At 43.6% G+C, this 15,299-nt stretch overlaps 1 protein-coding gene across 2 annotated transcripts in view; it reads left to right on the forward strand.

The window, feature by feature from the left end:
- Nucleotides 1-15,299, forward strand: part of LOC122563227 (receptor-type tyrosine-protein phosphatase R-like) — a 94,874-nt gene that overhangs the window by 60,037 nt on the left and 19,538 nt on the right. For both annotated transcript variants that reach the window (XM_043716824.1, XM_043716823.1), the window contains one exon: nucleotides 2,176-2,353. In XM_043716824.1, coding sequence (XP_043572759.1) covers nucleotides 2,176-2,353 — 178 coding nt within the window. The remainder of the gene's footprint in view (nucleotides 1-2,175; nucleotides 2,354-15,299) is intronic.

Raw genomic sequence — 15,299 nt, forward strand, 5'->3', positions numbered from 1 at the left:
TTTTCACACAGAGGGTGGTACATGTATGGAATGAGCTGTCAGAGGAAGTGGTGGAGGCTGGTACAATTGCAACATTTAAGAGGCATTTGGATGGGTATATGAATAGGAAGGGTTTGGAGGGATATGAGCCGGGTGCTGGCAGGTGGGACTAGATTGGGTTGGGATATCTGGTCAGCATGGACGGGTTGGACCGAAGGGTCTGTTTCCATGCTGTACATCTCTGTGACTCTATGAATAATCAATTCATTGGTAGGAAACCACGTCCAGAATGTGGTTTCCTTTCATCTAATTTCCCTGCAAAGCTGATGGAGCTAGTCACTGAATCTAACATCCATCAAATCCCTCTAAAACGCACATCTAGACAGCCTAAGGATTATACCATTAATGCACTGCTCGAAGAAGGATGAAATTTTGAAGCAATTGTTGCAGGACAGCAGTATATGCAGGTGTTCAACTCTGTAATAATTTTTGCAACTGTCAATTCTGTCAGCTAAATAGCCAAATGTGGATTGCCACAACCAAAAAAATGGTGTCGTGTAATTCATAATATATGCAAGCTATGTCCCATAATAGGACATATGGCCACAATATGCAAGAAGTTTGAGTGCTCAGAGGAAACCAAAGTGCAACAGAATTTTCAACAGCAGCATGTGAAATGGAAAAAAACCAAAGAACTTCCATCTATGGTCGTCCAGCATAATGTTCAAAAGATACCTGCAATGTTACAGCTTGCAGATTTAATGCAGTCAGACAATGCATGTGATGAATTTGACACACCCTTCCTAATGGCAGTTTGGGTCCATCCATACTAAATGGACTGTATCAGTTTGAGAAGGAAGATCACCACTGTCTTCTCAAGGGCAACTAGGTACAGGCAATAAATGCTGGTCCAGCCAGCATCACCCACATCCCAAGACAGCTCAGGGAAAGTACACCAACATGGAAAGGGAAATTTATACTTCAGTCTCAGAGTGAAAAGATTTCAATATATCCATTCAGCAAATATTTCATTGTTCAGAACAACCACAAGCAATTGTTTATGATTTGTTAGAAACCTCTCACAGGTGTATCTCCATGACCATAACTTGTAAAGACTTAAGGGTATGATTTTGAAGTACAGTACAAACCAGGCTCACAGGTGAATGTTCTCAAAGCTCTTAGACAACTTCCAAATCCCACTCAGAACAAGGATGCTCCTCTGTATCAGTAGAGCATTTCTACACCAATCTCATTCATTTTGATAATAGCTAAACAGTGCAAGTTTAAGAAGATATGTTTAATGATTACAGCTCACTCAGATCATCACCGTGAACACAGTGTGAACACATTCTGCAGGTACCTGAGGAAGCAATTTATTTTTGACCATTCAAAGATGAACCAGAACTCACTAGGAACATGTACCACTGTTAATTAAATGGGCCCTTAGACATAGTGTAGAATGGTAGTGCCCCTACCTCTGAGCCAGGAGGTCTGGATTCCAAATCTCACCCATCCTGGAGATATGTAATCGCATCTCTAAATACATTGATTAGAAAATATCTAGGAAGGAGAATTCTCAACACATCCAGGCAGTGGGTTGTGGAGGCATCATGGAGCTCAAGTGTCTGCACCTTTTTGGTGGTTATGTCTGTGCTTGGTTGTCCATGGAGAGGGAGCATGCATAGACAACCAGCATACTATTGGCCTTTAGTAGCTGGGGTGTGTTGTCATTCTAGTGATAGCATTCCAACCTAAGTTTCTTTTGTAAGTTTCTGTCATCACCAGGTGCTGTCTGAACCAATTTAATATTTATTTCAAACAAGTAGAAAGAAAGAATGGTGGAAATATTCTACACCAAAGTTAATGGTTGACTCTGCAACATGTTCAACAAGTTGAAATTCATTGACAGAAATGCTCATTCTATTTCTCAACTTGCTTTCTATTTCCAACTTCTTTTTCTTATTTTGAATGTATGATACAGTCAAAAAGATTAACAATTTGACATAACAAAGCAGAATTTTCTTGGCGATTTTGTTGCTTGTCAGATTTCACTTCAGTGAGGAATCAGCAGGAATCCTTTTTTGTGCACACAAGTGGAGGAATTGCCAAGTTATGGCAGTGGTGCAGAAGTGCCAAGCAAATGCTCATTATGACTATTAAGTAAATGTAACACCTTCTCTTTCTTATACATTTTAGGAGAGGCTCGAATGTATCTCTTACACTGGATGTGAGTGCTTTGGGTAATATAGAACCCATCAAGTCTACCCCACGAGAAATAACTCTGCTGTACCTCAAAACCACCAGTTCTGTGTTAAACAAGGAACAACTCAAAGAAGCCACGAATAACATACAAGCACTGGAAGCTGAATTTTCGGTAAAGTATTTTCAAGTTATAAGTTGAAAAATAGATTGCATTGAGCAACATTGTTTTATGCAGCAGTTGTTGTAGCACTACTTGTCTGGTTAGACCGCTTGCAGGGGGAATTAAGGTCAGCAAGGTAACCTGTTCATATCACTAAAGGAGGGACATTGGACTCTAAATGTTAACTTTGTTTCCCTCTCCATAGCTGCTGCCAGACCTGCTGAGTTTCTTCAACAATTTTTGTTTTTGTGTGCTATTTAAAACACCTATTGGTTTTCATTGTTGTATAGAGTATTTTGGAAATAAAAACTTGAATGATAACAAGGACTCAAAAAATTGAGTCACAAAGAAATAATTCATCGATTAAAGAAAAGAATTATGTTATTGACCACAATTTTCATAGATGACTGAATAAAGAATAGGAATTAGGACAACACTTGGTGTTTTTCATTATTCACAGTCCTATGACATATCTAACTTCCTTACCAAACTGGTTTCGGCAAACAAGGTTTTTGCCAATTTTTGCAGCAGTCAGTGACTCTTTCCTATAGCAGAGGTATCCAATCTATGGCCTAACCAATGACCTTGAGCGAGCACAGTGTGGGCCTCGAGTGGGCCCTGCACTTGGACCTTGATGAGTTCAGTGCGTACTATGATTGAGCCCAGCATGGATTAGAATGGGCCCAGCACAGATCTAGAGAGAGTCCTTCCTTCCCTTCCTGGGGTGAGCATAGGCATCAGAATTGGTGGCTGTTACATTAGCAGAAGTGACCATTGGTGAAAGATGGCACCCGAGGATCAGTGACTTCATTGTTGGTTGGAGCTGGATCTGGTGACGGCGAAGCGGTGGGGAAAGGGCATCACAGTGACATTGACTAGGTGGGCCCAGCACCAAGAGATGCGACTCTGATGTTAGTTGGTGCAGCACGGGTGGCAGCGAGGCATTGGAAGAGGGATGGCAGCACAGGTATCATTGGTGGTGATAAGCTGGCTCAGGACTGATGGACTCTCTTTAAGCAATGTCTTTCCTGTTTCTTATTCTTAAATTAATCAAAGTGGTGCCAAATAGTGGCAACAAATGAAAGCTTTCCACTGTATTTTATTGTATTCCTACTGTAAAATACTCATGACATTAAAATCATTCATTCATTCATTCATTTACTCATTCATAGACACATATGGCTCAACTGACCATTTCATACTGCCTGGCCTCTGCTTTATTGATAGATGACATTACCAGTTCTTTCATAGGGTTTTCACATTTAATAATAGCCTTCCAGCTTTGAATTTTAAAATAAAAATGTTTATTTGAAGCTGAAATTTCATATTCGGGTAAATGCAAGTGAAAGGTTTTGCAAGATGCTCCTCTCAATCAGAGACCCTTTCTTTCCTAATGATCATGAATTGGAGCTCATTCTTTTTCTCCCTCTGAAGAAGGAGGTTAAACTTCTTAAACAAAAAGATGAAAATGGGCTTCCTTATGAAGCTATGTTGCTTGGCACATTCTATTGTGAACTCAGTGAAATGGTCAATTTGTTGATTTTGATTTATGTCCTTCTCAGTCACCTGAGAAGGACAGAATTTAAGATGTGGCATCCCAAGATGGCCACCATTGTCCTACCTACACATTGCAAAAATAGTTTATTGTAATCATTTCAGGTAAAAATACTTCAGGCTAATTTTTTTTTTCATTGTGTTGAGCTTTTTGGAGGCATTTTCCAAAAACACTAAAAATAAATAGAGGCTGCAGTTTGCTTCCATGATATGAATCCAATACTGGCATCTTGACCTTGACAGTCTGAGATGGTCTTCTGCATCCAGTCCTCACCTATTTGAACTGGCTGTTAATCATATCCTGTCTGCCTTGTAGCACCAGATGCAGCTGAGATCTGTCATCCACAAGGAGAACTGGCTCCTCTCTCTCATCCTTATCCATAGATGATTGCTCCCATTCCCCTCGATCTTCAGTGACTATCATATTGCCTCACTGCCTATCATAGTTATGCAGTGCGCAGCAGGCCAAGCTGAGAACCTTGAGGACTTTCTTCTCCTGTACTGCCCTCAAAGTTGTACCATTGGTCCTGTGTTGTGTCTCCATGTGTCTTTGACCAAAATTCAATACCTTTCATCTCTCTGCATTGAAATTAATCTGCTAGGTATCTGCCCATTTTGGCTAACTTGCTAATGTCTCTCTGAAGTTGCTCAGCGTATCCTTACAATTCATTACTCTCCCTAGCTTAGTATCATCTTCAAATTTAAAGATTTTGGCCTCAACATGGATCTCCAAATCATTTGTATAAATCAGAAACAGCAAGGATCCCAACACAATCCCTGGGGAACATACCTTGCAACTCGTCTCAGGTCTGAGAAATGCACATCTCTACCTACCCTGTGTTTTTTTTATCTTTCAGTCAGTTTCTACACCATGCTGCCAGGGACCAAACAATCCCCAAAATTTCTAAATTGCCAACCAACATGCCATGGTCGCCTATCAAATGCTTTCTGGAAGTCCAAATATACAACATCCACAGCAATACCCTCGTCTACTGCCTGGGTCACTTCATCAAAGATCTCATTTAAGTTTGCCAGGCATATTTTGCCCTTGACAAAGCCATGTTGACTGTCTAGTATTAACTTGTTTTTCTCTGTGTATATTTATTTTATCCCAATGCATGGCCTCCATCAGTTTTCCCACTATTGATGTCAAGCTGACAGGTTTGTAGTTTCCTGATGCAGTTTTGCTCCCCCTGTCCAAAAGCAATGTTGATAATTCCGTAGGTGTTGAGATAGTATTCACCTTTTTTTTAAGTTATTGTTTCTAACCTTGGCATTTTTGAGATGGCAATGTTGGATTTGCAAGCACCAATGGTATGGTGCAAACCACATTGACTGACACTTGAACGCCAAGCATGTCCACCCTACATGCATTGCAAATGGAAAAAGAAATGTTTGTAAATAAAATTTACCTGGGATTTACAAGCCTATGCATCATATATTTGCCCTTTTAATGTCCTAATATCCAGCAGACATGGAACCCCAACTTTTGCACAACAGACTGGCATTGATTATGCCTACCCTGGGCATTGCCTGAGGTATTTATCAGCTGCATTTGGCATTTGGAGAATGGCAAGTGATTGAAAGGAATGCAGTTGTTGGACACTATTAGCATCTAGCCCTGCTTGGATGCCAGATAATCCTCAAAACCTCCGTGTCCATTTTACCTTGCACTATCGTGACTGCCCATTTCCATCTATTATCCACATTGAACTTCGCCTCCAACTGTCCTCTCTGCCTCCTGAAATCTGACATTATGCCTTAATGAAGTCCATCTTGCTTCTCCACTCTCCCCCTTTGGAGTTCATATTGGTGGCACCTACCAATAAAACTCCATCTCCTATAGCCTACTATGCCCTCTGATTTTGCTTGACCTACCCCTCCCTTGGATATCCCGCCAGCACCACCCTTGTTCCCATCTCTGCAAATGCCTCTGCTTTACTGCCCTGCCCCCAACCTTTGACTCCAAACCTGTTTTGAAAGTGAGACTGCATGTCTCTTTTGCAGCCTGTTAATAACTGATGGATGGATGCCCAGGACTGCATTTTGAGTCATAGTGTCACATAGCACGGAAACAGACCCAACTTGTCCACACTGAACCAGGTTTCCCAAACTAAACTAATCCCACTTGCCTGCGTTTGGCCCATATCCCTCATATCTAATTGTACAAAGGAGATGAATTATCACAATACCAAGGTCACCAAGGTCACATGCCACAAATCAAGTGTCACTTTCTGTATTGAAGCTCAAGCAAAACAAAACAAAGCTGTGCATTTTTGTGGTGACGTCAGCGATCAGCAACCTGGGAAATACTCTGTGATTCTCCTAGCCAGTTGCTTACCTGTGCTCCTCTCATTGCTATCTGAGTGTTCTGCTGGCATCCAGATTTTGAGGTCACCTGTTGACAGCCAGGAATGAATGGTGATGGAATTACTGTACCCATTGTGCAGGTAGTGGTTACCTGGAAGTTGGGTTTGCCCTAGACCTCAGATAGGCTTCGATGAGCAGCCCCTAGACAACATGAGTGACCAGACTCCGACCGCTGTGTTTGCAGCTCCCCATCTGATGATACAAGACTCCTCAGCCTGCTGGAGGAGGTCCTCCAGGATTGATTATTGCCCTCTTCCCGGACTGCAGTCAGACAAACCCCCTGATGGCGAGTGTCCCAACCTGACTGTGTCCAAGTCCCTGGACTGTGCATAGATGTTGCCCCTTACTGATGATACCAGGATCCCTGATTGACACAGTTTGAAAGCTTTCCTCACCATCCCCCACCTTGACTGGCCTGAGGACTAGCCACTACCCAGTTTCCAGCCTAATTGTTTGGTTGAGTGAACATGCAAATGTGTTTGATGCACACACAGCTGGCACACATTGGAGCAGTTAGATTGCCTTGGTGTGCCGTGCAGCCAGAGAGGTCCCTCCTCCCCCTGCAGAAAGATCCCACACTGATAAGCAGCACATCTGTGTGTCTGCATAAAATAACATATCAGCATCAGAATGCTAATAACCTTTTGCAAGCAAAGCTTTGGCAAAACAAGGCTTTGATGCTGTGATGATGCAGGTAGCTGTTAACCTAAGGAACAGGCAAGTAGTCCTGAGGTGCATTGTAGTCCAATCTGTGAGCTGAAGGCAACATATCCCTGCTGCAATCTTGTCAGGGAATCCAGAACACAAGTCTGTGCATTCAAAGCGTTCTGTCAGTGGATTGGAGAGGTGCCACAATGGTCATGGTGAGTTAGCAAATATTGGATGACAATGTCCATGGACAACGAACGGGCATGGCTGGTGGTGGCCAAGGTACGCTGAGATACTGCTTGAAACTGAGCACCAAGGAGACACCTTGCAGTCAGCAGTGAGCTGAAATCACCAAGGACCTCCTCCGATTTCCATGTCGGCATTTCTCAATGTCTGGCTTGTTCGCTGCATTTGGTCAGGTAGGAAGCTGAGGTGTTAATAAAATGTTTAACAAGCAATAAAACTTAATTGTAAACTTGCTGCCTAGCGAAAAACTCGCCTTTCTGCTTGTCAGAAGTATAAACAGGAAAGGTGATGACCTAGTGGTATTAGCTCTAGAGTATTAATCCGGAAACCCATGTAATGTTCTGGGGATCTGGGTTCAAATCCCACTACAGCAGACAGTGGAATTTGAACTCAATATTAATAATAATTAATAATCTACTGATGATCGCCAAATGATAGTCGGGGAAAAACCCACGTAGTTCACTGATGCCCTTCAGGGAGGGGAAATCTGCCATCCTCATCTTGTCTGACCTACCTGGGACTTCAGACCCATAGCTGATTCTCAGTTGCCCTCTGAAATGGCCTAGCAAGTTATTTCATTGTACCAATTGTACCTGGCATTGACCTAGGCACCAGAAAAGACAACAACAGAAACAGCCCTGTCGATGCTGCAAAGTCCTCCTCATCCCCATCTGGGGGCTAGTGCCAAAATTGGGAGAGCTGTCTCATGGATTAGTCTAGCAACAGCCTACATAATCATACTCATGGAATCATACCTTACAGACAATGTCCCAGATACCATCACCATTCCTGGAAATGTCCTGTCCCTACAGCAGGACACACCCATCAGAGATGACGGCACAGTGGTATACAGTCGGGAGGGAGTTGCTCTGGGAGCCCTCTACATTGTCTCTAAATCCCATGAAGTCTCATGGCTTCAGGTTAAATATGGGATAGGAACCCTCCTGCTGATTACCATGTACCGTCCTCCCTTAGCTGATGAATCAGTACTCCTCCAGGACACCTGGAGGCAGCACTGAGGATGGCAAGAGCACAAAGTATACTCTAGGGGGAGGATTTCAATGTCAGCAGTACCTACTGAACAAGCTGGGTCTGCGGCAGGTGGTGAAGGAACCAACAAGAAGAAAAACATACTTGACCTCATCCTTACCAATTTGCCGGCTGCAGATTCATCTATCCGAGACAGTATCAGTAAGAGCGACTGCCACACTGTCCTTGTGGAGATGAAGTCCCACCTTCAAATTGAGAATAACCTCCGTGTTGTGTGGCACTATCACCATGTTAAATGGGACAGACTTCAAACAGATCTAGCAGCTTAAGACTGGACATCAAGGAGGCACTGTGGGCTATCGACAGCAGCAGAAATGGACTCCAGCACAATCTGTGACCTCATTCCCTGGCATATCCCCCACTCAACCATTACCATCAATCTAGGGGATCAACCCCTAGTTCAACAGAGAGTGCAGGACAGCATGCCTGGAACAGCTCCAGGCATACACAAAGATGAGGCGTCAACCTGGTGAAGCCACTGAAACAGGATTACTTGCATATCAAACAGCATAAGCAACAAGTGACAGACAGAGCTAAGCAACCAATGGATCAGATCTCAGCTCTGCAGTCCTCCCACATCCAGTCATGAATGGTGGTGGTTAATTGAACAACTCACTGGAGGAGGAGCCTCCACAAATACTCCTATCCTCAATGATGGAGGAGCCCAGCACATCAGTGCAAAATATAAGGCTGAAGCTTTCGCAGCAATTTCCAGTAGCAAGTGCCAAGTGGATGATCCATTTCAGCCTCCTCAAGTGGTCCCCAGCATTACAGATACCAGTCTTTAGCCAATTCGATTCACTCGTGTGATACAAAGAAACGTTTGGTGACACTGGATACTGCAAAGGCCACTGGCCCAAATAACATTCCAGCAATTGTACTGAAGACTTGTGCTCCAGAAGTGCCACACCACTAGCAAAGCTTTTCCAGCACCCTTGCAATATCTTTGTGGAAAATTGCCCAAGGCTGAAAATGTGTTGTTGGAAAAGTGCAGCAGGTCAGGCAGCATCCAAGGAGCAGGAGAATCGAGGTTTCGGGCATGAGCCCTTCTTCAGGAAGAAGGGCTCATGCCCGAAACGTCGATTCTCCTGCTCCTTGGATTCCTGAAGAAGGGCTCATGCCCGAAACGTCGATTCTCCTGCTCCTTGGGTGCTGCCTGACCTGCTGCGCTTTTCCAGCAACACATTTTCAGCTCTGATCTCCAGCATCTGCAGTCCTCACTTTCTCCTGGAAAATTGCCCAAGTATGTTCTGTACATAAAAAGCAGGACAAATCCAACCGGGCCTATTACCGCCCCATCAGGCTACTCTCGATCATCAGTAAAGTGATGGACGGTGTCATCAACAGTGCTATCACGCAGCAGCTACTCAGCAATAACCTCCTCAGTGACACCAGTTTGGGATCTGCCAGGGCCACTCAGCTCTTGACCTCATTACAGCCTTGGTTCAAACATGGACAACAGAGCTGAATTCCAGAAATGAGGTGAGAGTGACAGCCCTTCACATCAAGGCTGCCTTTGAACAAGAGTGACATCAAGGAGTCCTAGCAAAACTGGAATCACTGGATATCAAGGGCCAAACTCTCCAGTGGATAGAGTCATACCTGACACATAGGAAGATAGTCGTGGTTGTTTGAGGTCAGTCTTATCAGCTCCAGGACATCTCTGCAGGAGTTCCTCACAGTTGTGTCCTAGGCTCAACCATCTTCAGCAGCTTCATCAATGACCTTCCCTCCATCATAAGGTCAGAAGTGGGGATGTTGGCTTGAAACTTGAAAGGGTCAGATAAGATTTACAAGGATGTTGCGAGGGTTGGAGGATTTGAGCTACAGGGAGAGGTTGAATAGGCTAGGGCTGTTTTCCCTGGAGCACAGGAGGCTGAGGGGTGACTTTATAGGGGCTTATAAAGTCATGAGGGGCATGGATAGGGTAAATAGACAAGGTTATTCCCTTGGGTTGGGGGAGTCTAGAACTAGAGGGCATAGGTTTAGGGTGAGAGGGGAAAGATATAAAAGGGATCTAAGGGGCAACTTTTTCACACAGAGGGTGGTGTGTGTGTGGAATGGGCTACCAGAGGAAGTGTGGGCTGGTATAACTGCAACATTTAAAAGGAATCGGGATAGGTATATGAATAGTAAGGATATGGAGGGATATGGGCCAGGTGCTGGCAGGCGGGACTAGATTGGGTTGGATTATCTGGTCAGCATGGACGAGTTGGACCAAAGGGTCTGTTTCCATGCTGTACATCTCTATGACTCTATGACTCAATGTGAATAGCCCCTAACCAGAACATAGGTTCTAATGTTTCCAAATTAACATGCTCCTTTTCCCACATTATTTAAGTGCATTATTTTAACTGTGATTAAAACATCTGTTTTGCATTTTTACTGGGCGAACCAGAAATCTAGTGTTGCTAATGTTTATGGAACAGACAGTTGGGGTGACATGGTGGCACAGTGGTTAGCACTGCTGCCTCTCAACTTCAGGCACCCGGGTTCAGTTTCAGCCTTGGGCAACTGTGCAAATTCCACATAGACATCCTCCCTGTGCCTGTGAGGGTTTCCTCTGGGTGCTCTGGTTTCCTCTCACAGTCCAAAGATGTGTTGGTTAGGTAAATTGGTCATGCTAAATTGCCCATAGATATCAGAAATGTGTCAGCTAGGTGTATTAGTCTGGGGTAAATGTAGAGTATTAGGGGAATGAGTTTGGGTAGGATACTCTTCGGAGGTTCAGTGTGGAATTGTTGGGCCAAATGGCCTGTTTCCTCACTGTAGGGATTCTATTCTAGTTCCAAGAGTCCCTCAGGTGCAGCTTTCAATTCCACCCATAACAGGGAGGGGCTTATTACAACATTTTTCCAAATGTTATTCTTGGACAGTTCAAGGGTCACTGAGGAGTTCAAAAGTTCCAGTTAGTTGGAGAAGGAGACACACAAGTGCAGAAGCACTCTCCATGTTAGGTCATTTGCAGCTGAATACATGGCCCTGTGTAGTGAGGTCGCAAGGAAGTCCTCAGAGATATGGGGGATTTAGAAGAAGCCATGTGAACTGAAGAGCCCACAGGTAATATTTGCTGGATGGAACTGAGCAAGATTAAAACTCAGGAAAAACCCAGGGTCAATTTTAGCTTGATGAAGCTAACTGTCAGTGAGGGGCTCAAGCTATGTTTGTAAATGAGTACTTGAGTGTAGCTTTTGGAGTCCAGGAGAGCATAGACCCTCAGGAAAAGAGGGTGGTTGAACAGAATTGGCAGAATGGAAACAAATGTTGAGGCAGTCCATGATGGAGTGGTTCTTGGGAGGGAGTTTTAAGGCCAGATTGGTGCAAATGAAGAATTGTAATCCCTTGGGAAGTTTAATGAGGTTTGATGTCACATTCTCACTTGGGAGAGATTCTGGGAAATCCATGGGATCTGTCTTTGTCACATTTGTTGTACCTGGAATTGATTAATTTAAGTCTAACATTTAAGAAATTGGTGTATACTTGAAGGACATGATCAGAGCTATCCAGGAGTAAAATTTATGATTGAAAGAAAATTTGAAACTGATTTAAGACAAATTAATTTATTTTTGGTAGTCAAATAGAGCAACATATGTTTGATATATCATGCAAAAGGAAAAATAATGAGTGTCTTTTAAATTGTATGGTTTAACAGGCCCTATTAGAGCACGACTGCACATGTCCATTTGACTGGTGCACTGAATTATTGTCTGACCAGACATTAGCCCCGGAATTGTGTTGCTGGAAAAGCGCAGCAGGTCAGGCAGCATCCAGGGAACAGGATCTCCAGCATCTGCAGACCTCACTTTCTCCTCAGACATTAGCCCCACCTAGTGGCCAAACTGGGTTATTCTGTCCCTTGTTTCTAGTTTTAGTTTCTCTCAACTCCTATTGGGAAATGCTGACAGAGATTTGCTAAATCCACACATTCACGTTCTACCTGCCTCGGAGGTATGGCATGGTGCTGCTGAAAAGGTTGATTAAAAGTATCTTTTTTATTTTGTATGACAGTCACTGGTGTAGTTCAGTTGCATTGCGTTGAACTTTACCTTTTTTGACTAAGACCCAACTGATGTGAGTCTTTAGGAGGGATTTCCACCACAAGGTTTTTGTTGCACTGAACTTGCCTCATTAACCAGCACTATGGAATCCATCATGTCCACTTCTGGGCCTCACGTTACCATGTGCCATTCCCAGAACAACTCAACATTCAGCGGATATCCTGCACCCACCTCATCTTTAAGAACCTACTGGGCACCCAAGCAAGTACTCCCAGTCCAAAGTTGCTCTCACAGTTCCTGTCACTTATCCCAGATCTGGCAGACAAGGGAAAATTGGCACTGTGCGGGCAGGGACCAGGAGCACCCGGTGTGCAGCAGTGAGACATTCACATCTCCCAGGGCCAGCTGTGGAGGCCACAATACCAGACTGTGCCAACCTAATCTGAGCTTGCCACCTGGGTTAAAACAATCCCAGCCACCCAGAGAAATGCACAGCACATTTACAAAATTAAACTAAAACAGAAATTGCTGGAGAAACTCAGCAGGTCCAACAACTTCTGAGGAGAGAAAGCAGAGCTAATGTTTTGGATCAAGCGACCCTTCTTCAGAAATTTCTCTTGATAGATGCGGCTGGAGCTGCTGAGGTTCCCCAGCAATTTCTGGTTTTGTTTCTGATTTCCAACATCCGCAGCTATTTTCTTTTTTACACAACATATTTATCTTCCTTAACACCTGTTCTCTCATTCCAGGAGGGAGACAGACCCCAATAAAACTGAATGACTCCAGATGGGTGGTGGGATGCCCAATGTTCAGGTCTTCAGCTCTTATGTGAGAGCACCCTGACTGGATACCCGGAGTGACTGACTATTTCCAAACCTTTGGACTAGTATGGAAAGCTACCCTTTACGACTGTGCTGGGACCCTTTGATCAAAGCCTATAACTTTTGACTTGCTGGTCTGCTGATAACCATGCCAATTTTTCTTCCTTTGTGTTTGCACAATGTAGCAAGGCAAGAATGATGTACTATGATCCTGGTACCTCTGGCTGAGATGGAAAACACAAAAGGAAGGGCAAGGCAGCACAAGGCAGATGTAGTGAACAAACAGTTAGACTCTCAGTGTGTGTCCCTGAGCACACAGTGTCATAGAGCCATATAGCATGGAAACAGACTCTTCAGTCCAACTTGTGCAAACTGACCAGTCATTCCAATCTGACCTAATCCCATTTGCCAGCATTTGGCCCAAATTCCTTTAAACCCTTCCTATTCATAGACCCATCCAGATGCTTTAAATGTTGTAATTTACCAGACTGGCAGCTCATTTCATAGATGTACCATCCTCTGTCTCTCTCTCTCTCTCTATTGCTTAAATTTTCCAACATCCTTGTAAATCTTTTCTGAGCCCTTTTAAGTTTCACAACATCCTTCCTGTAACAGGGAGACCAGAATTGCATGCAGTATTCCAATAGTGGCTTAACCAATGTCCTGTACAGCTCCCAACTTCTGTACCTAATGCATTGACCAATGAAGGAAAACACAACAAATGCGTTCTTCACTATCCTGTCTACCTGATACTCCACTTTCAAGGAACTATGAACCTGCACTACAAGGTCTCTTTGTTCATCAACACTCCCCAGGACCTTACCATTAAGTATATAAGTCCTGCCCTGATTTGCCTTTCCAGAATGGAGCACCTCACATTTATCGAAATTAAACTTCATCTGCCACTCTTCAGCCCATTAGCTCATCTGATCAAGGTCCCACTACACTCTGAGGTAACCTTCTTTGCTGTCTACTACACTAATTATGAGTTCAATAGTGTGTTGCTGGAAAAACACAGCAGGTCAGGCAGCATTCAAGGAGCAGGAGAATTGACGTTTCAGGCATATGCCCTTCACCAGGAAGGGCTTATGCTGCTTGACCTGCTGTGCTTTTCCAGCAACACACTCTCGACTCTGATCTCCAGCATCTGTAGTCCTCACTTTCTACTAATTATGAACTGTCAACATACAACACTATTCGTTAAATTTGAATCTGCACATAAGCTCACCCTTGCAGACACACACACGCATAAAAGCGCACATGCACACACACAGAAGAAACAATTACATGGATGTTAGAGATGAAGGGAAACTGGGAAAACAACTCAGAAGGTTCTGTTCCCTGGATCTGCAGAGATGGTTCTTGTGCTGATCAGAATGATGCTTCTTAGTCTTTCATCTCCAGATGCTTTAACATTTTTACAAAGAGACAGGTTAGCTGGTTCACATTTATGAAAGGTCCTTGACGTATTACTTAAAAATCTAAGCTTACAGCAATTGCTAAAGGAAAGATAGACTGCTTAATCAGTTCAACTAGGCTTAAAGTGGCTTTTACCACGGAGAACAGAGAGAGCTCTTCAGCAGGTAGAGATTTTAAGGCTTCTCACTGTCTTATTCACAGCCCCAATCTGTTTCACCACCCAAGAACCATTCATACAATTATTAGCAGGCAGAGGGCTTTTTTCATCAATAACAGGTCATTAGTCCACAGACCATCAACTAACTGTTGCCAGTCAAATCTTCATTTGTACATAGCCCTTGGCTTGAACTCATTTGGAAATTACACACTTCATCTACTACTTAAACAAACAGATAGACAGTGTATACAGGTCATTCCGCTATAATGTGTGTTTCATTAAAGCAAATTTGTTGTAATGCAATTGATGAATTGGGTAACACTTTTTAAAGCGCAAACATATAAAATGTGTGTTGGCTGTAACACGCTTACATCGCAAACCCTTTAAGCGCTGTTTCTAAAGTGTGATTTTACTGTAACATGGGGTTGCCCAAGAATGCAACCAGCACATTATAGAACTACCTGTTGCTTGTAAGAAGGCCGATGGTGTATTAGCGTTCATTGGCAGAGGGATTGAATTCAAGAGTCGTGAGGTGATGTTGCAGCTGTACAGGAACTTGGTAAGGCCACATTTGGAGTACTGTGTGCAGTTCTGGTCGCCTCACTTTAGGAAAGATGTGGAAGCTTTGGAGAGGGTGCAGAGAAGATTTACCAGGATGTTGCCTGGAATGGAGAATAGGTCATACGAAGATAGGT

Source organism: Chiloscyllium plagiosum, chromosome 26, assembly GCF_004010195.1.
Source record: "Chiloscyllium plagiosum isolate BGI_BamShark_2017 chromosome 26, ASM401019v2, whole genome shotgun sequence".
NCBI classification, from domain to species: Eukaryota; Metazoa; Chordata; class Chondrichthyes; order Orectolobiformes; family Hemiscylliidae; genus Chiloscyllium; species Chiloscyllium plagiosum.